The sequence below is a fragment of the Pygoscelis adeliae genome, unplaced genomic scaffold (genome assembly GCF_000699105.1).
Source record: "Pygoscelis adeliae isolate BGI_AS28 unplaced genomic scaffold, ASM69910v1 Scaffold71, whole genome shotgun sequence".
NCBI classification, from domain to species: domain Eukaryota; kingdom Metazoa; phylum Chordata; class Aves; order Sphenisciformes; family Spheniscidae; genus Pygoscelis; species Pygoscelis adeliae.
Genome location: NW_008824356.1, coordinates 12,967,865 through 12,987,844, shown reverse-complemented (window position 1 = coordinate 12,987,844; position 19,980 = coordinate 12,967,865). Strand labels below are relative to the sequence as shown.

Below are 19,980 nucleotides of genomic sequence, written 5' to 3'. Positions count from 1 at the left end.
AACTAAATACAGACAGTTTCCTAACAGGACTCTCCATTTTATCATCATTATGAACTGGATCTGAAAGAGAAACCATTGGGAGAAGGAAGTTTTTCCATTTGTCGAAAGTGCTTACACAAGAAAACTAGCCAAGAGTATGCAGTAAAAATAATTAGCAAAAGGTATAAATATTCTATAAGACAATAAAAATATTTTCTTTGCTTACTGTCACCCATGGATTAGAATAATGTTCGCTACATTTTTGGAAGTGGAAAAATAACTTTAAAATAATTTCCTATTTGAAGAGTCTACAGAAACTTATAGTAACCTTATGACCTTTAAAAGATTCTGGGAGTCTTTTGAAACAAAATGTTGTTCTTGTTGGGGAGGACACAAGAAGAAACCTAAAGAGTACTTTTCTGGTTCCTAGTTGTATTCTACCCTAATTCCCCCTAATTTTGCTGCTAACCAGAGTCAGGTATAAGGCCCTCCTATCTTTAGACTTAAGTGAACTGAATGTAGGCTTATGCCAGCTCCCTCTCCTAAGCAGCCCAGGTGATTAGCTAGGACGTTGCTTTTAAGAAGGATCTGTAGTGTGGGTTGCCTCAGATCTAATTAAGTGTGTGTGGTAAAATGGAATTAGACTATGGAGTTGTACGTTGCATCTTGTTTCCTGGATGTTCTGAAGAGAACACCACAATGGAGGCAGCTGACTTGCTTTGTACGTGGGGACCATCTGGTCCTCTTCCAGAATAGATACCTCTGGCAGTTTCTGCCCAGAGAAAAATGAAGATAAGGGATTCTTTGAGGGGTGGATGGGTTTTTAGTTCATTTTGCAGTGTTCATTAGTAAATATGTCCCTAGCGTGTTTTAGAATGCTGGCAGGAAAGGAAAAGGAAAGTATAAATGTTCTATCAGAATGATAGTTCACAGTGATCTCTTCTCCAAGACATTTGGCTGTACCTCTGTTTTTCTAGACTCTAGAAGTAACTGTCCACCAGACTTAAGTGTTTCATCACATGCTTTTTGGATAGGATAAGTTCAAGAATAAGACACCTAAATATAGGTGTCTGAGTCAGTTTTCTGAGGTCTGCTACGATTAATGGAGGCCTACTCAAAACTGTTAGTGGAGCCTACAGAGACACTCGAATGACCAGGCACTCGCAGTGGGATTCAGTAACTTAAACATAGGCATCTACGTAGTGCCATTTTAGCATCTGTTGGTGTCCTCTCTGTTCTCCAATTCCCATCAGTCTTGTGACTACTACCTTTATGTAGATGTCTTCCAGGCTTTCCTATGCTTAGGCCACTGAATCCTACTCTCTAAGTATGTATTTTACGGTGAACTAGTTCACCCTGTAATATTCATGAACTAGGATTTCACTCATTATAATGAGACCTTAGACAAGTAGTATGCAAGTAGACACCTACATAGGGTATTTTAAGCTGGAAATTTCTGCCTTGTATCTACATTCAAAACTTTTTCCTGTGGTGCATGCAGAGCTGCAGATCAGTACTCCCATCTCATCTTAAGCTAATGGATTTTTTGTTTCTGGATAACAGTGAGCAAACTAGTATTGACTTTTCCCATAGAAATAAACTTTTAGAAATTATGTCCCTAAACGATATTACTCACAGGTTCGTTTGCTCTTTCTCTTTCATCCTTGTGGACCAGGCTAAATGAAGGTAAGAAGTGGTCTGTATACAGAGACTTTTTTTTTTTTGAGGATTGCAGGCTGTGAGCAGACTCAGAGCATGTTTGTGTAGTATTTAGGGGTAGCAATAAACCCACACTCTGAATGGCTGGACACAAACCAGCCCTGAATAAGAAACTGTTAAACTGTAAATAATATTGCTCCGAGGACCACACTATAACTCTTGCTAAAAGGAAAAGTATAATAGGTTTCTAGTAACTTCTTTGCCTCAAAGTCAGATGGTCTTTCACTCCTACCCATCAAAGGTGCGAAAAAAATTAATCCTTCACCTAGGCAAACCTTTTCATGATACATGAGGTGAAAGCTCAGATCAAGAGTTCCTCTGTGGTGTTGCTTTGTTAGTAGTGCTGGACCTGCCTCCATCCAACAATTTGAGGTTTATCTGTGTGTCTGAAGGCCAATGAAACACGGGAGTCTTGTAAACTTGCTTGAGTTACTGTTTTAGAGCTTCCCATTTGTTTTTTCATGATATTTTCTGTTTAAAATCTGAGATGGTAACTATTTATAGAGGGGAAATACTCAGAAAAGTCCACGCACAAATTTCAAAGGTTTAAGTTCATGATACTGAACCTTTTTCATCTGTTTCCTAGGTCCACCTTCTCCTGATAGTAGTTTAGGGAGGAAAGACTATCTGAGGCAGTTTTTTTTTAATTTCTTAAGGACCTGAAGTAACTTCCAGTTTAAACATCATCAGCAGTGATGCAGGTGGAACAGCTTAGTTTACTTGTTGATTATATGAAGCCTGCAGGAAAACAGAATTCTCCTGCACAAAATTCTCATCACAGTTCCTAATGAAGAAAAAAAAAGGCAACCAAAACTCAAGAACACGTGTGGCGAGAGAGATTCTGTCTGTGTTGTTATCATAAGGCCATTCTCTAAGTCAGTACAGGATTAGCCTTTCTTGGAGAGAGTTTTGGCAAAAACTTTCAGGCATTATTTGCCCAAAACAAATCAACATACATATTTAGTGGAAAATAAAATGTTCTGCTCTGTAGCCGTTCACATAGTTTTTATAATGTTCACTGTGTTCGCTTTTTTGGCTATGGATTTCAGTACTTGAAAGAGAATTTGTGCGATGATTTTTGCTCTGGAGCTAGTATCTTCTTACCTCTTCCACTTCAGATTTTTACAATGGCCTGTTCAGGGGTTCATTTGTATAACACAGTTCATATCTAGATGATGTTGCTCTTTTTTCTAGTAGGATCTCATAGTTTCTATACAGCTTTGGAAGTACTTGCCTCCTATAAGAATGGAAAAGGACTGGGCCAATAATTTGGATCTTCAATATAAAGCTGAACTAACATACTTGTAGGAACAGAGGTGAAGTCAAATTGCCCTGGACTAGAGGAAAGGTTTGTTTTAGATAGAAACTATTCTATAATATCACTTCAGCTTTTGCTGTAGCAAGTTGCAGTTGCATCAGAAACATTGTTTGATTTGGGTGTGGTTTTTTTAATGTCCTAACTTGCAGGGTTACGTGGAGAGTTTTGCTCAACTTACTTTGAATATGCTTTTAATTGTGTTCAAGCGGTTGTAATATTAAAATCTGGATTGCAAGCAATTAAAAAAAAATAGGTGTAACACTTTGAATGTGCAATTTGATCAGTAAAATTGGTACAAAATGACTGCCTAATTTTTTCAGAATGGAAGCCAACACCCAGAGAGAAATAACAGCTCTGAAACTCTGCGAAGGACACCCGAATGTAGTGAAGTTACATGAAGTTTATCATGACCAGGTATTTTGAAGAAACTATAATCAGCACTTGCCAAACACATTGCCATGTCTTTTCCCAAGACCTTTTAGGAGTTAAGCATACTGTTACTGCAGAGGCAACTTTTTTCTTAAGGCTTTTGTCTAGTCAGTATAGAAGATGAAAGAAGTTCTGCATTCAAGGGAACCTGCAGTTACTATAGCAAATCAAAAAAGTATTTGGAAGAATTAGAGTCCTGGATTCTGTTTCTGGTTCTGTCCTTGGTCTGCTTTGTTAATCATCATACAATATATTCATGGCCCAGTTTCCATATCTATGAAACTGAGGTACCTTCCCTCAGGGTTGTCATGAATCTTAAAATAATATTTGTGAAATAATTTGGAAGTCTTGCATATGAAGATTACACATCTAGCGTTTTTTTCTTACATATTAGTAACTTAATGGAGATAACCAAGTAGCTTGCTAAATTACCAAATGTGAAAGTAGAGCTTCTATTTGAAAATATATTGAGATCAGTTTAGGGTTTATTTAGGGACCTTAGTTGTCTTTTTCCTTAGTGTAATGCAAGTTCCATAGCGCATAATAAGCCATAATTTGATCTAACTTGGAGGTTGGCCCTGGTTTGAGCTAGGGGTTTGGACCAGATGTCCTGCAGAGGTCTCTTCCAACCTAAACTATCTGTTTCTAGTCTATGATTTTGTAACAGAACAGGGGCTCTCTTGCCTCCCCACGTACCCCAGTCTATCCCCATTATGCTATTTATACAAGGTCCAGGAGAGTGGAGCACTTCTAAAATGAGCTGAGAGGATGAAAAATCTGTACTGTAAGCTTTAATGATAAAGAAGCCTTTTTTGCATTTATGTACAGTATGAATACATGTGTGTAGAAATGACTACAGTCATTTACATTTACAATTTACATTTACATAGTAAAATGACTATACTCAGGAATACCTAAAAAAAAAAAAATGTTCTTCAGATTGCTCTGCAACTGAATAGGCTACTCTCAACCAGCCAAATCATTAGTTGCTCCTTGTAGCTCCCAGGTGTTACCTTCTAGATTACTCACGCACAATATTCTGAAGACCAGAATTGATCAAAATTTTCTAGTTTTGATATTTCTGTGGTTTGTCTTAAAAAAAAAGTTCCAATTTTTAACGTGCTCTAATATCCGTCTGATCATTTGAATTTCATTTTTGACCTCCTCCCAGAACTCTTTATTTGCTTGCAAATATTACTTTTGTTACTGTCATTCAGGGGAAAGAAATGCTAGAAGCCATCACATGCCTACATCCATTGCCTTTTGACAATGCTAACTTCACTTTCCTGTCCTGAGAAGTCTACTGTTTAATGGCAAGACATTTGAATTGCAGTTGATTGTGTGCTAATGTTGTCTTATAATCAAGGAAGTCACTGCTTATTGTCTTGAAAAGAAAAACCATCTAAACAACCATTATGTTTTTAATTAAAAAATACTATGTAATGTTTGGGAAGATGTCTGTTGTGATTCTAATGAATGAGTAGCTTTGGCTACTACTTCGTAGGGGATTATCCAGAATTTCTTCTGATTTTATCTTTGATTTCACAGTAAAGTTTCAGGGTGCTTTTAAAGGATTTGGTAACATTAAATGCCTAACTCCTTATGCATATTAATAGAAGTGTATCCCGACATCACAACAAGCTTAAACAGTAAAAGTCTAGCTTTTTCCAGCTTTATTTGTTAGCCTAAAGAAAGGCATTTTGTCTCCCTACACACTTACCCGTTTACCTGGCGGCATGGCATTTTTGTAAATAAACATGGGTGGACATGGGGAAGACATCAACATTCTTCCATCTCACTGAGCTTGATGGGGGAAAAATGTCATCTGAGATGCGATTTGGTGCCTCTTATTGGCCTTCCGAATTGCTATGAGCAGCAGTTTTATTTCTTCAAAATTTGAGAAACTATCGGAATAGCACCTAGCTCCTGAATGAATGTTGGTTTGTAATGTTGAGTTTCTAACATCCCATATTTTTCTTTATTGTTTCAGCTTCACACATTTCTAGTAATGGAATTGCTGAAGGGAGGAGAATTGCTTGAACGTATTCAGAAAAAGAAACATTTCAGTGAGACTGAAGCCAGTCATATTATGCGCAGACTTGTGTCAGCGGTGAGCCATATGCACGACGTAGGAGTAGTCCATAGAGATCTGAAACCTGAGGTATAGTGACTTGCTTATGTATGTTTAGACATTGTTATTAAATATCTGGAATGTGACATATTTCTGTTCCTCAAGCTTTTTCTACTTCTATATTTTTAATAAAATGTCTCACTTTTAGCAAATTCTGTAGATATTTTTCTGTTCATAGGTAAAAGTAACTGTTAGGAAACATTTTTAAATTTGTAAGCAACTTACAGTCTAACTTGTTCAAAAACATTCTTTGCCTATTTGGAGACAGTTTTTACTAGTGGTAAGTATATATTTATTGTATGAAACAGTTCACAAGCAGAGCTAGGTGAACTAGCTATTTGCCTGTACACTTCCACCTTTTGTTTGATCTTAATTCCCTTGGTAGGGCTTCTTTTGGAGGTAGCTGTGACACCCTTGTACTGTCTTCTGTCCTAGTTAAACACAAAATGAACCATAAACTAACACAGCTGACTAATAAAGATGTGTGATTTGAGTTCAGTAAGTTTAGTTTCCCAAAAGAAACAATTATTTAATACATATTTTTCAATAATTACTTGTTCTGGTATTGTGCAGCAACATCTTGCCTTCCAGACAATTCAGTTTACTATGGTAAGGTTGACTACTGGCTTTGTTCTGCTTCCTGGAGCCAATATTTGCTCCTTTTTCTTTGCTGACAGTGGACCTGGATATGTTAGTTTTCTTTAGCCCAAGAATAGTGTAGATTGATGTTAGTTCATCCAGTAAGGATGTTACATTGTATTAGTGATTACAGTTGTCGTACCTCAGGAAATAGCTACTCCTTTTGTATCTGGAGTTTAAAATAATCCACCACTCCTACCGATGTTTCATCCTTTTGTAACACACCTTCGGTATATTACAAACTTACTTCTTTTATAGTAATTCTAATTCAACAGGTAAAGAAGTCTGCTAGGTGTTGGTATGAAACTGTTTTTGAAAATCGGTCCAAAATATGTTTGAAAAAGTCTCTGTACTAAATAAAGAAGGGCTATTGTGAAATTCTAATGTGTCAGTTGAAAATATGACTCTCAGAAAAAGTTTCTCTGCTGACATCAAGGAAAGAAAACAGCTTTTGAAACAAGTCATTATTAAAAGGACAAAACCCAGAAATCCCTTCTCTCTTCCTATTCTCATCATTTTAGTCCTATTACAGTCTTGAATATAAAGGCCAGATTCTGTAAAGCAGAGCTTCAGCTGCATGGTAAATTAGGAAGTCTTTAATTCTACATGATGTTCAAGAACAGAAGTCTGGGAAGTCCAAGTAATGAAGGGTTAGCAAACAGCTTGCAGTATGCATTGCCTCCACAAAATTGGACTTAACCAGCCTGTCTCCTTCCTGCTTGTTGTTTTGAAAGTTACTATTTTAGGTTCAGACATGAACTTAGGATGGGATATGCAGGCTTCCCAATATAGATGTGGTTAGTGCACCTTTCTGTAAAAAGATATATAGGAAATTCTGTTGCTTTTCTAACAATTCCAGTCAGATTTGTTTGATGTTCAACTTAGACTTATCAGTATCACATTAGATGTCAATTTTAAAAAACATGGCTGGTTACATATTACTAAGGATGAGGCTCTTTTTAATTGCATGGAGTGGAAGACTCTTCTGTTTAAGCGATAGTAATTAGATCACATATATTGCTCTGCAAAATAGAGGAAAAGTACTGCATAGAAAATAGAGAATTCACAGAAATAAAGAATTCATGTAGCATATGTGACCAATTGGAGCCTCTCCGTAGAGGATTGGAGGACTGTTCCTGTGAAGTGGTCATTAATCTGTAAACTGGGTTCTAAAGATATTAGAAAAAACATACCAAGGCAGAGATAATGTTGCTTTTATATATATCCTTAAAATATATGTGAAATATAGCTTTAAGTGTGGGTTTTTATGAAACACACTTTATTTACCTAATCAACAAAGTAGTCTGAACCCAACTGAGGATGTATGGACTGTACCTTTCTTTCTGTAACATAGCCAATTTCATTTTTGTTTTAAGAAAGGAGGTCTTTTTAAAATAATGTTACTGCAGTTCTTTATTTACTTGTTGGCTATATAACATCACCATAGAAAAAAGATGATTGTATTAATCACCTATTCTCATTATACATTATATTAATATTTTTGCTGAAATTAGGCTTCCTTCAGATCCATTTTGCACAACATTTTCATATGAAAAACTGACTTTTCTGATTGTGCATTAAGCTATAACAGCAGTACAGAATGCAAAAATACTGTTTTGTAGCAGCTGTTCTCTTTTATCTATAATGAATGCTCTCAGGTTCTCCTCATTGATCTGCTTGCGGTCTAGCAATCTTTTTTTCCATTCTAATGAGTTTGAAATTCATTACTTTGAGTCATTCACCTTTTGTATTACAAAATTACATAGGGCTATAGGATTTCTAATATTGAGACTTTTTCTAGCATTGCATAGATTAAACAGCAAAGGCAACAGCAAAAATTTTGCACTATCTTCTCTCAGAAGTTCCAGGGGGGGAGTAGAAATCATTTACAATTCATCTTGTATCTTTCTTGACAAATATAAATACTCAGGGAAAAGAAGAACAGATTATCTTAAATCTTCTGAACTGATAACAACTTGCCTGTCTTCAAGTCCGAGATGCCACATTCCAGTCTGTAAAGCTGGAATTCTCAGGGACTACTCTATCAAAATTTCTTTACCTTGGTGAAAGGAGTAGGCCATTGGTTTGAGATTGGACTGCAATGTGACCTTCAGTGCTTGAATGCCGTTGGTCCCAGGTCTCTTCCAGAAAGCATACCTATACTGACTTTGAGCTCTATGCCAGGCAGCAGACAGTACAACTACTGAGCTATTGGTGCACTTGCTAGTCCACCATCCTTCGCTTTCCAATTATTCTTTTGCATTACTGTGCTCATGGCAATATGGCTTCAGCGTGTTACCACTTGAGGACCAAAGACTATTCAGTCAGAAGACAAGACATGCAACAAGAGTTCCACACACAAGGAAGCTGTCATTTGCAACATGCCAGAAGGAAATGGAAGCTTAAGAAAATTTACTTTTGTTTGAGGAAGAAGGCAGTTGTCCATTTATGTTGATGTCTTTGCTTTTTTTCTTGTCATTGTTCCCCAATTATTTTCCCCACTGTTCTCTGCTAAATACCCATTTTCATTAATAATCTCAGACAGAACTATCCTAACTTGCAGATAAACACATCACATTTTCTTATATCCCAGAGTACTGTTATTTTTATTTCTCCATTTTTTTTCCTAGTGTCTCCCAGTTCCCCTTTTCTCTAGATAATGGGAAGTTTTCTGTAGTAATAAATGTAAGAAAAATAACTATTAAGTATTCTAACCAATTTTCTAACCAGTGCTGGTATTGATTTTGTCTTTGCTTTTCAGAATTTATTGTTTACAGATGAAACTGATAATTCAGAAATAAAAATAATTGATTTTGGCTTTGCTCGTTTAAAACCACCTGATAATCAGCCTCTTAAGACTCCATGCTTTACTCTTCATTATGCTGCCCCAGAGCTCTTGAATCATAATGGCTATGATGAATCTTGTGATCTATGGAGTTTGGGGGTCATTTTGGTGAGTGATAGAGGTTTTTAATTGTAACTTTATTGTATGTATTTACTTTTTGTTAAAATGCAAAAGACTCGGCACAGTTTCAGACTTGAATTGCGTAGATGCTGAATTTAAGTGAGGTGAAAATACTGCTGCACAGATAATAGGTTCCAAAGACACATGTTTTCCAGGGGTGGAGATTTTTTTTTCCTAAGCAGTAAATTAAATTCAGCATTTCTGGGAGCGGAGAAAATACTTGATACAGTCTGGTTCTTAAAAAGAGGTATTCTTGTTAGGAAATTCTACAGGCATCCATATAATCTTCCTACAGTTTCAATTCAGAGAAGGAATCAGCCTGCATTCTGATTTACAGAAAATGAATTTCAATAGATATAAACTGGGTAGACATACCATTGTGTTTTGTTTTATAGTTTCCTGAAACATATGAATGTTTTCTCACAAGGACTCCAGAGAACGTCTTGCATATTTTAAATTTTCTATAGCCTTGAAGTTATGCTAGTCAAAGTTTTATTGTATAGCACTGGTGACGGAAACAACAGCACTCCATAATTAGTAATAGGGTTGTCAATAAATATACTGTGTTTGTTAATACTACTTTTGTTCTCATGACAGTATACAATGCTATCAGGACAGGTACCATTTCAGTCTCAAGACAAAAGTTTAACATGTACCAGTGCATTGGAAATTATGAAGAAAATTAAAAAGGGAGAATTTTCCTTTGAAGGAGAAGCTTGGAAAAATGTTTCTGCAGAAGCTAAAGAGTTAATTCAAGGTATGTATTCACAAATATTTCATGTACCTTATTTTTATCTCAAAAGATAAAATTTTGAGAATACACAATATCTGGAAGCTGTGATCAGCATCAGAGTGCCTAACCTGACAGAGTAGTATCCACAGCTTGAGCTATGTGCTGACCCCCTAATGCAAGTTAGGGGTAAAGGTGGACACATCAGAATGGCTTTACAAATTAGTTGTATGCCTAGCAGAGAGCTTTCTAATGTAGTGAGATGCTGATAGAAGGTTATTGGTGTTAGAAGTAACTGAAGAGCTTCAGAAAAAGTGAAGTCACTCTTTAAAAACCTATTTAAAAGCAGAGTTTTTCTTTTATATTATTTTTGCTTTTGTAAAAACACCAGGTTATGAGATAAATGTTTTAAAAGCTGAGCTTTTGCAGAAAATGAATGTATTACTATCACTTTTTCCTCGGGCTGTTTTTGAATGTGCATACCAAGACTACTGTATTTCTGTGCTGCTTCATTCACATTTGCCATGCTTTGATTCCCCTTAAGCTTTTGAGCATCTAATTGTGTTTTCAGCATGAGAGAGACACCAGTCTTAGTAGAATTAAGATGGAGTTCTGAATTTCTGTAGAAGCAGGCTTGTAAGGAATTTTTCTGCCAAAAATGTAGGCATCTCCAGATTCAGACTTCAGTGGATCATGCAGAGAATCTGAGGCTTACTCTCTTGAACTTCATCCTAGACAGGTTTAAGTGAAGAAATCATTTGGTAGTTCTGAGCTTGTGTGAGAAGAGATGAGAGTTATCAAACAGTTAAATAGTAATTTCTTGCATTTGATGATTCTTCTGGAGAGGATGATAGTATAACATTGTGTGAGTCTTATCTAGGATAAATATTGGTATACCTAGGATAGATATTGTCATTACTTATTTATCAAAGCAATGCGTGAGATTTTCTTAAAAAATTGCATTTTCTATTAAAAGAAGATAAACAGCTCACAATTTAAGATAATGTAATATATTTCTATTAGGACTTCTAACAGTGGATCCAAACAAAAGAATTAAAATGTCCAGCCTGAGATACAACGAATGGCTTCAGGATGGCAGCCAGCTGTCATCCAACCCTCTAATGACTCCTGATAACTTAGGCTCTTCAGGAGCTGCGGTGCATACATATGTCAAGGCCACTTTTCATGTAAGTTCTAAGAAATCTTATGTTGTGCTAAATTTTGTAATGTGTTAATCTAGATTTTTGTGTGTTTTCTCTTAATTAAAAATACATATTTGTCCTTATAATTCAGTGATTGCTTATAGCTGCAATTTTTTCCTCCATACCTAACATCTATCATTGGGTTCAGTGAAAACATGAATGATGAGGCAAGAATAAATTTCTTGAAGACATTTATACTAATGGGGTTTGGGGGACTGAGAGACAGCTATTCATGAAATAGCTATTATAAATATTCTGTTTCTTAGAGAAATCTATTAAAAGGTCTTCAAACTTTTATAAAAAAAGACAAGAAACTTTCTATTTAACTTAAGTAACTGACTTTTTGTCCTTATGGTACAAAATCAAGGTAAAATTTCTGGAACATATCTAATTCATGTCTTTCATATCATGGATATCTTTTTTTAATGGACTTGCTTGTCTACCATTGTATATTTACTAAAAATGTTTGAACTGCAACTGTATTATACAAATATAGTGTTGATTCTTATGATTCCTTCTACAGAGAATAAACTGAAATTGAGCAGATCTATGCTAAAATACTTGTAGACACTTAACTACCAAGAAGAGAAAAAGAAAGGAATTGTTACTTGGAGAGGTCCCAATAATGCAACACAATTTGGGCTGAAAGAAAAACTGTAATTTAACTAAGTGTAGTTTCTGAAAATGTAGCCTTAAATAGGTTTAAGGCTTAATAAAAAATACTTCTAAATTAAAAAGAACAAGGAGGGGAAGATGCCAATTAATGTTATGTATTGGCTCTTAAATATGTGTAAAGGCTAGTAAAGTTATTGTTACAGCTACAATAAGAAGTAGTAGGGATCTGTCAAGAGATTACAGTTTATCTTATGACTTACCATAACATTATGAACATTCATAATAAGCTGTGAGCCATAAAATGTCTTAAACCTCTTGAAAAGCTTAGAATTACCTTTTATTTTTAAACAGGCCTTTAACAAGTACAAAAGGGAAGGATTTTGTCTCCAGAATGTTGACAAGGCACCTCTTGCAAAGAGAAGGAAAATGAAAAAAACAAGTACAAGCACAGAGACACGTAGCAGCTCCAGTGAAAGTTCACATTCTTCTTCCTCTCATTCTCATGGTAAAACTACACCTACAAAGACACTGCAGCCAACAAACCCTACAGACAGCAATAACCCAGAAACCATCTTCCAGTTCTCTGACTGAAAAGCAGAGAATATCCTGTCTTGAAGATTTAGGTGGTTATAAACTTGGTAGTACCTATGTTGTCTTCTCCCGCCCTTCCCTCCCTGTGGCTTACAGGCTACAGGAATATGTCTGTTGCTTTAAAAATGTATTTCAGTCATATCTTTTTAGCTTTGTATTTCAATACATTTCTTTTTAGCATTAAGTTTGATATCACTGGATATGGTATAATACTATTATACAACCAACATTGTATGCTCTTAGGGCTAAATTACTAGTGTGCAGTCAAGCTCAAGGTAAGGAGCTATGCTGCTCGTGGTACAGCTTGGAGGAAGACTGTTTCTCAATGTCAGAATCTTCCTCCCAGTTTCTTCCCCACTGTTCAAAGAAAGGAAAGCTCTGTAACACATATAGAACTCTTGGATCTTCTGCTTTTACCCAGCTCTGTGAAGAATGTCATAGAATTAGATTCTTCATGCCTGTAAGGAATTATTGGTACAATGCACCAAAGCAGTATAGTACTTCAAGGCCTTTTAAATTTGTGGATACATTCTGTCCCATTTATTTGAATTTTAAGAGCAAAATGAAGTGTTATGGAACTCTTATGTTTTAAAAAGTAACTCCATGTATCTTGTTCTAAACAACTGGGAATACAAGTCTTAGAATTTTTTTTTTAATTTATTTAATTTTTTTTAAAAACCTAGGGTAAAAGATGTCTGATAAGGTGAGGTGTCTAGTACTGTGATACAATAATTTTTATTTCTACTTTTTGAAGTTACTAACTTTTAAAATGTTTTACAGATTCTAAAATGTAATGCTATAAGAGAAAAATTTCATACTGAATGCTTTGGAAAATGGTCACACGTTAAAATATCTATTTCAAGAATTAATTATAATTTATATTTTCTTTTTATATTTACACAATAACTTTAAAATACTAAGATTTTTTTAAAGATGCAGAAACTCCAGTTTCAACATTTGTTATTTTAGGGTCCATACAAAATGTATACCAAGTTATTTGAATTTTGCATTGTGCAAATATGGCAGTTTAATAGTGACTGTAAAATATTAGATTATATGTTTTCTTTTTTGCACTTTATAACATCAAAAGGAGATGTTTTATAATAAAGTGCACTCAGATCTCTGTTCCTACAAGGTGCTGAGCACTGTTTTACTGGGTTGAATGACCTGAAATCCACCTTATTTGGTGGTCGTGATCATTGTGAAGGAGAATTCTGTACTTTGCAGGAGTGAATCCCTGTATATTACCCACTGTTTTCATTCCTTACTTTAAACTGCAAAGCTCTTTCTATCTTGCTTTTACATTGTATATAACAAATACTAGACCTGGGCACCTTGTGTAGTGTAGATGTTAACAACTTATGCACTGGGAATACTAAAGGGAAATTATATTGAACACTGTGCTTCACAACTTGTTCACTGTGGTGTTCTACAGTGAAGTATTTCCTACTGTGATAGTATAGTATGTACATAACTGTTTGGAATCATAAATGTGACTTACAGAAACATCAGCATAAACTTTTAAATCAGCGTATTTTATAAATTTATGGAGAGCTCTTTTATTGCTCGTATTCTCAATGACTAGGGGTAACTTAAGTGCTAAAGATGACTCCAGTTTTGCAAATGCTTACATGTGTAAGTTTCCACTGAAGTCAGAGAGACTCCTTGTGTAAAGTTAATCATATGGCTAAATTTGTGTGATGGAAGACTAATTGACTAGGGGATTTAGTTAACAGCTTGGTCTATCTTAAAGTAACCTTCATCCAAACCCTATGCAAAAAAGGTTATAGGAATTGTTTATATCAGTGGTTTTATTTATAGAATTATATCAGATATCAGTATTGACAAATACAATACATCCATGTTTACAGGGATTGTGTGTATCAAAACAAGGCTTTGAAGCCCAACATGTTTGTTCTGTGTTTCTTTACTATTAATAATGGCATTCTGAGGTTTTGGAATTGCTCATGTGAAATAGTTTACTACTTTCTTGATGTGAATGTCAACAGTAATTGCAGCATTAATTTCAGGTTGATGTGAATATTGAGATTTGCACTGTTTTATGTAGAAGTAGTATATTTAAAGATCAGTATATGTGCTAATAACACAACCAATTTTAAGTGGCCAATGTTAAAATATTGAAAAATAATTGTCAATGTAATATATTCAGGTTTGCTTTCTGAATGCTCTCTTTGGAAGTAATCTCAATAGTGAACATGGCTCATTTGTAACAGAATACTTTTCCTCTCCCCAATAAACTTGCTGTAAATACAACAAACAATCCACCATTAATACTTGTCACACAGAGACAGTACAAGTAAATTGGCGGGTTGGAGAACAGGTTGCTTGTAAAGTTTGCACTTTGAGGAGTTCTTGGGATTTGTTGTCTTCAGGGTGAGGACAACAAAAGTGCAGTTTTTGGTTTGATTTCATTTAAGTGTAAGAAACGTTTGGATACCAGGTGGATTTGGAATATTGTGAACCAGTTGAAATAACTTCATAAAGTTAGGAACACAGTACAGTTGTTTCCCTGTTGGGAAATTTAAACTGTTGCTTGACAAACTGATGAAACAAGAAAAAAGAATGCTTGCACAAGGTACTAAATGCTAGAGATAATGGCTGTATTGCCAGAGGTTTTTTTCACACAGGTTTTGAGAGACTGTCGTGAGACTAAAATCATTAGAATACATCACTTGTATCAAAGACAACTTTTATAGATGAATATTTCTGTGTCCTCTTTGTGCTCTAACAGTAGTTATTAAATAAAATTTTAAAAACAGGGTAGTACTTTTTGGCAGGGGTAAGTACTTTTAGGTGTCGCCTTGCATTTGCTTTGAACCAGTTAACCTGGGGTAGCTGAAATGTTTATCACCTCTGACTTTCTGCTGCCTCCAGGTAACAGCTCTTGAGGAGGTATGTTTGACGCTAAACTGCCTGAATTTTTAGATTAGCATCTTTACATAAACAACTGCTGATCTCCATTTACACTGATAAAACTGAGTTGCAATCTAGGCAGCTCAAGAGGTTCACTTCTTGTTCAGATGTCCCTGCAGGAGACTAGTTACTCTTGGCGGAACGATGCTGTCTCACCTTAATCTGTTGCCCAACCTGGCACTCCAGGTCATATAAAGACCGTGGGCCAAATTTTTCATACTCATACCACTATTTCAAATCTGAAGTGTACAAGCCAATCTTCATTAGTACTCTAAATACTTTATATTGCCTTGGTAAAGAGATGTTAGACTGTAAATTATGTTTATACTCAGATTATGTTTCCTTCACAGTGCTCCTATGCGTCAAGCAACTTTAATGTCTAGTAATGGTATCTCTCTACTGTCAGAAATGTAATGCGGTCGGCAATATTGTGGTCAGATTTGTTTGAAAAATCAAATTTCTTGATCAGTAAAGATTTAAGTAACTAGTGTGGTTATTAATCTAATCTTTAACGTACTTGATATACTGTAAAGCATTTCTTTGTAATACTTTTAGAAACACAAATATTAGTAATTAAGAGGTAATTCTGCTAAAGGATTTAGAGGAGTACAAAGGAAGTAATGTGACTTACTGTTCCTCCGGCTTAGTGAAATGTCTACACTTTTACGTAAGGAAGAGCAGCTGAAATATTTATTGTTTCTTAATAGAAGGGTCAGTGCATTTGGCGTATGTATTGTTTACTGCTATGAAAAAAACTTTATTGAAATGCTTTATTAAACAGTTTGGGAGGGTAACAAAAATAGTGTTGCATCAGAATGGATTGAGGCTTCAAGTTGGCATTGCTGATGTACATATTTTTTTCAGCCCTTTACCATGGCTACTTTTCTGAACAAGGTAACGGTACCTGCACAGCCATGTTCCCTAGCGCTCATCCAGGAACAGAATAATTCTTGGCAAAAAATATTCACAGAACGATGATGTATGTTTATTGGTTGTGATGAAGTGTTGCACAAGTGTCTTACATTTTTAATACGTGCATGTATTATGTGCATGTATGTCAATACATGCTGTATTGCACGTCTAGGCCTCAATTTAAAATAATATGCTTTGTTTAAGAGAACCTGTACTTAAAAATGAGTTCTTGACTCTCACAGATTCAGAGGACCAGACAAGGGGGCTACCACAGAAGAGGAAGGTTGTGGGAAGTCAGAGATGAGAGGCTTCTGGGAAGATGTTTTCAGGGGTAAATTTCTCCCCTCGCTATCTCCATGTGCGTGTAATATTCACTGACACTGAATTGCAAGCTTTCTTGCCAGTCACCCAGCATCAACACATTTCCTAACTCTGCAGGTCTGTGTGTGTGTCTACACACATATGTGTATCTTTATATGACATTTTGGTCTTCATTTGGAATTTTTTGTTATTTCTCAAGTATCGTTCCAGGTATTTTTACCAAGTTGATGGTCTTCATTCTTTTCCCCCATATATGATAGTCTTTCTCAGCACCAATTTTTACATTGTGACACATGACCTTGCCTTCCTTCAGTCGAGATAGTTGACTGAATATTCTGGATTGAGAGAACAGGAAATAATATGGCTGTTTCTGCTGTAAAGAGATAAAAGTGCTTTGATCTCTGTCTGCCTGTGAGAAACACTTCTCAGTTTGCTCCTTTGACCCACAGGGCACTGGATTCTATAAAAAATAAGAAATGCAGAGCTGTTGGCTAGCTCTCACCTGCGATCCTGCATTTTTATATATCACTCGTTCCGTGGATTCTGGATGTTCAGAACACCTATGTAGAAAAGAAAACTGAGGATGATTCCTGTAGTCTGTACTAAGTAAATAAAGTGATGCTTTGAATTACATAGACCAGCTGGAGCAGTCTTGTTTGTTATGCCTGGAAGCAGCAAGAGTGGAGAAATGTAAGACACCTGCAATAATGTAAATTTGAAGAAAACCCGTGTGTTTTGACAGCCTTCGTGTTCTGCACGATGGAAAGGGAAGTCCACAACTGCCTGGGAATCAGTGGTAAGTGTTTAGGTAGATGAGATAGTACGGGCTGGTCTGACAGCTTACTGTCACCCACAGGGCCATTCCTGAGCCTTTCTTCTGGCCACATGGTGTACCTTTTGTTGGTTCTGGTGTTTGTATCATCTCAGCCAGCAGAGACAGCGGGAAATAAAAGTGTTCTATTACTTTAGTTAAGGCATTTTGGTTAACACTGGATTAATTGATTTCATAGTTAATCCAAAGTAAAAGTAGTACAGAAGCATCACAAAACATAACATGCTATAATGCTATGATTTTTGAAAACTAGTATTTTATTCAGAGGTAGAAAGGTATCCATACTATTCACGCATAAAATCACTTTTTAAAATTGGCTGCCAATCTGGCTGTATTCACAAAATTCATACAGAATTCCTTTGAAATGCTAATAATAAAGCAGAGAAAACTAGAACTCTTTAATTGCTCAGGAACTGCTCAGCCTATCACAGATGAAACTGGAAACTGATGGCAAATTTGCTGCATTAATACAAAGATAATTTTACTTTGTCAACAAATCAAGCTTCAAATCTTAAAATTGGCATCTCATTTATGTTCATCTGATTTTCCTTTGTGTTTTGGGGGGGGGGGTTAAATATGTAATTGTCTTAGTATGATTGTGACCAAAGGTTTATTTTCATAAATATGAGAAAATCTAAGGATTTAGGCTAAGGCCTTGTGAATAACAAAGAAGTCTGCTGGGAAAGGTAATCACTATCTTTAGCTAGTTTAGTTCAAAATATACATACATATTACTGATATTTGCTGATATATCTACATCTACCCAAGTACATTTTACGTCAGTTATGGGTGTGATTGTGTGACGCATTCAGCTATGCTAAAAAAGCTTTCAAGTGTAAACTAGTCTTTGGAATTACAGCAAAGTGAGAAGAAAGGGGGGGAGTTGTATTTAAAGATGATGATGCAAAGAGGGGACAATGTTCAAGGTTTGTCTCCAAGTTACGTTGACAGAGGTGACTAGACGATAGTATCCTATTGTCTGAAGGAGCTTACTCATTAATAACAATATGTACCCTTTTTTCCCTTTAAAATCAATATACGGTGGAGAAGAGAAACTAAATTCACAAAAGCAGCAAGTACGTCAAAGCTTTTCTCAGTTGTCTCCTTAATGAGTTCTTATCCTTTAAATATATAGCTCAGCTGGATTCTGTTGAAGCTATGCCTACTTGAGGGAACAGGATCCCACTGTCTGGTGATGCATTCATTGTACAGTGATTGTACAAATTAGAACTCAAGGTGCTATATCCCTGCTGCTTTTAAGTTCAAGTGTTAATACTACTCTCCTTAATATGTATCACCATGTCAGTCTATCCGTATGCAGCCCTGGCAGGTCACTCAGTTCAGTTTTAAAGCTGTCAGATTAAAAGGAAAACTTGAGACCTACTCAACACCGAAGTGAGAACAGGCCTTTAATTTTAACCTACATCTGGACTACAAAAATGAATAACAGCTTGGCATTGGCTTTCAACCTTGACAGTCTTATTAGGATACTACTGCAGCAAATTTTGATGCTTACAGGTGTCTTGACTGTACTGATCTTTCACTTGTAGAGACAGAAACCTGCAAGATTATTTCCTATCAGAAAAAAATGTCTTTTGCTAGAGTCCCAGTAGAAGAGATCATCTCTAATTTCTGCCTTTACCTCTGAAGCTGTAAAGGCAAGAAATCAATTGGTGACAGATTCTGACAGCTGGTTATAAAGGAGCAGGCTGTGTTAATTTGCAAAAAGTGGAACAGGGCGTGCTGTTTCTTGTGTCGGTGTGGGCAGGGAGGGGGAAGAGGGAAAGAAATGGGAAGAAGGGAATGCTGAGCACTTTGCCTCACTGTCATGTGCAGGACATTCTGGTTGTACAGCATTGCTTTTGAAGAAGCAATGGTCTCCACATTTAACTTAAAATCTTTAAGGAAAAATCAGATTCACCTGTCAACTTTTTTCTTGGAGGGAAATGGTGCCATCTTCAAATGGTAAAGGTGGCAACACGGACATTGATTTCCTTAACTCGCTATACGCCAGTTATCAACAGATTACAGTGAAGATTTTCTCACAAGTATGAATTTCACTTCTCTGAAATTCTTAGTAATATCAACAAAGTGCAAAACTTTGTGGCAGAAGTTTACCAAAAAGCAAGCTAAATAATGATTTATTTTACCCAATATCAGGATATTCAGAAAATGAATGAGGATAGGGTTCTGATTTTTGCAGGTAGAAAAGCACTAGGAGAGGATCATTTTGTGAATGCAGTTGTGGAAGAAATACAAGTAAGCTCTTTTCTGGAAGACTGCTCAGAACTCATTAAAGATTTGCAGAACCAGATGTCGGCTGAATGCTCCTGTCTCTAGAGCTGTTAAAGCCTAACTGTGCTGGTCTGGAGGATGGTAAGCCCAGCCTGTTGTTGGCCAGTTCTGTCAGAGCCGCTGGTTTATGAAAATCTGTCGTTGGGGCTTCTGTCTTGGAGGTACTTGCCCTTATTTGTAAGTCGTGCTAACCACCAGGGAATGAACAGCATTTGGGAAATCAGGTTCTTGAGCTGTGTTGGAATGATAACTGTAATGAAGGTTTTGATCTTCAGTCAGCCCGTTTTCTTCTCCAGGCCATGGTGTTCAGAAATAGGAAGAGATTTTTTGTTGCCCTAAATTGTGTGGTTAACCACTGTGATGGCTTC

At 36.1% G+C, this 19,980-nt stretch overlaps 1 protein-coding gene across 1 annotated transcript in view; it reads left to right on the top strand.

Moving 5' to 3' along the window:
• Positions 1–14,100, top strand: part of RPS6KA5 (ribosomal protein S6 kinase, 90kDa, polypeptide 5) — a 70,463-nt gene extending 56,363 nt beyond the window's left edge. The window contains exons 11-17 of the mRNA XM_009319524.1: positions 28–161; positions 3,337–3,430; positions 5,436–5,606; positions 8,977–9,168; positions 9,778–9,937; positions 10,934–11,097; positions 12,079–14,100. Of these exons, the coding sequence (XP_009317799.1) occupies positions 28–161; positions 3,337–3,430; positions 5,436–5,606; positions 8,977–9,168; positions 9,778–9,937; positions 10,934–11,097; positions 12,079–12,318 (1,155 nt within the window). The 3' untranslated portion in view covers positions 12,319–14,100. The remainder of the gene's footprint in view (positions 1–27; positions 162–3,336; positions 3,431–5,435; positions 5,607–8,976; positions 9,169–9,777; positions 9,938–10,933; positions 11,098–12,078) is intronic.
• The last annotated feature ends 5,880 nt before the right edge of the window (positions 14,101–19,980 follow it).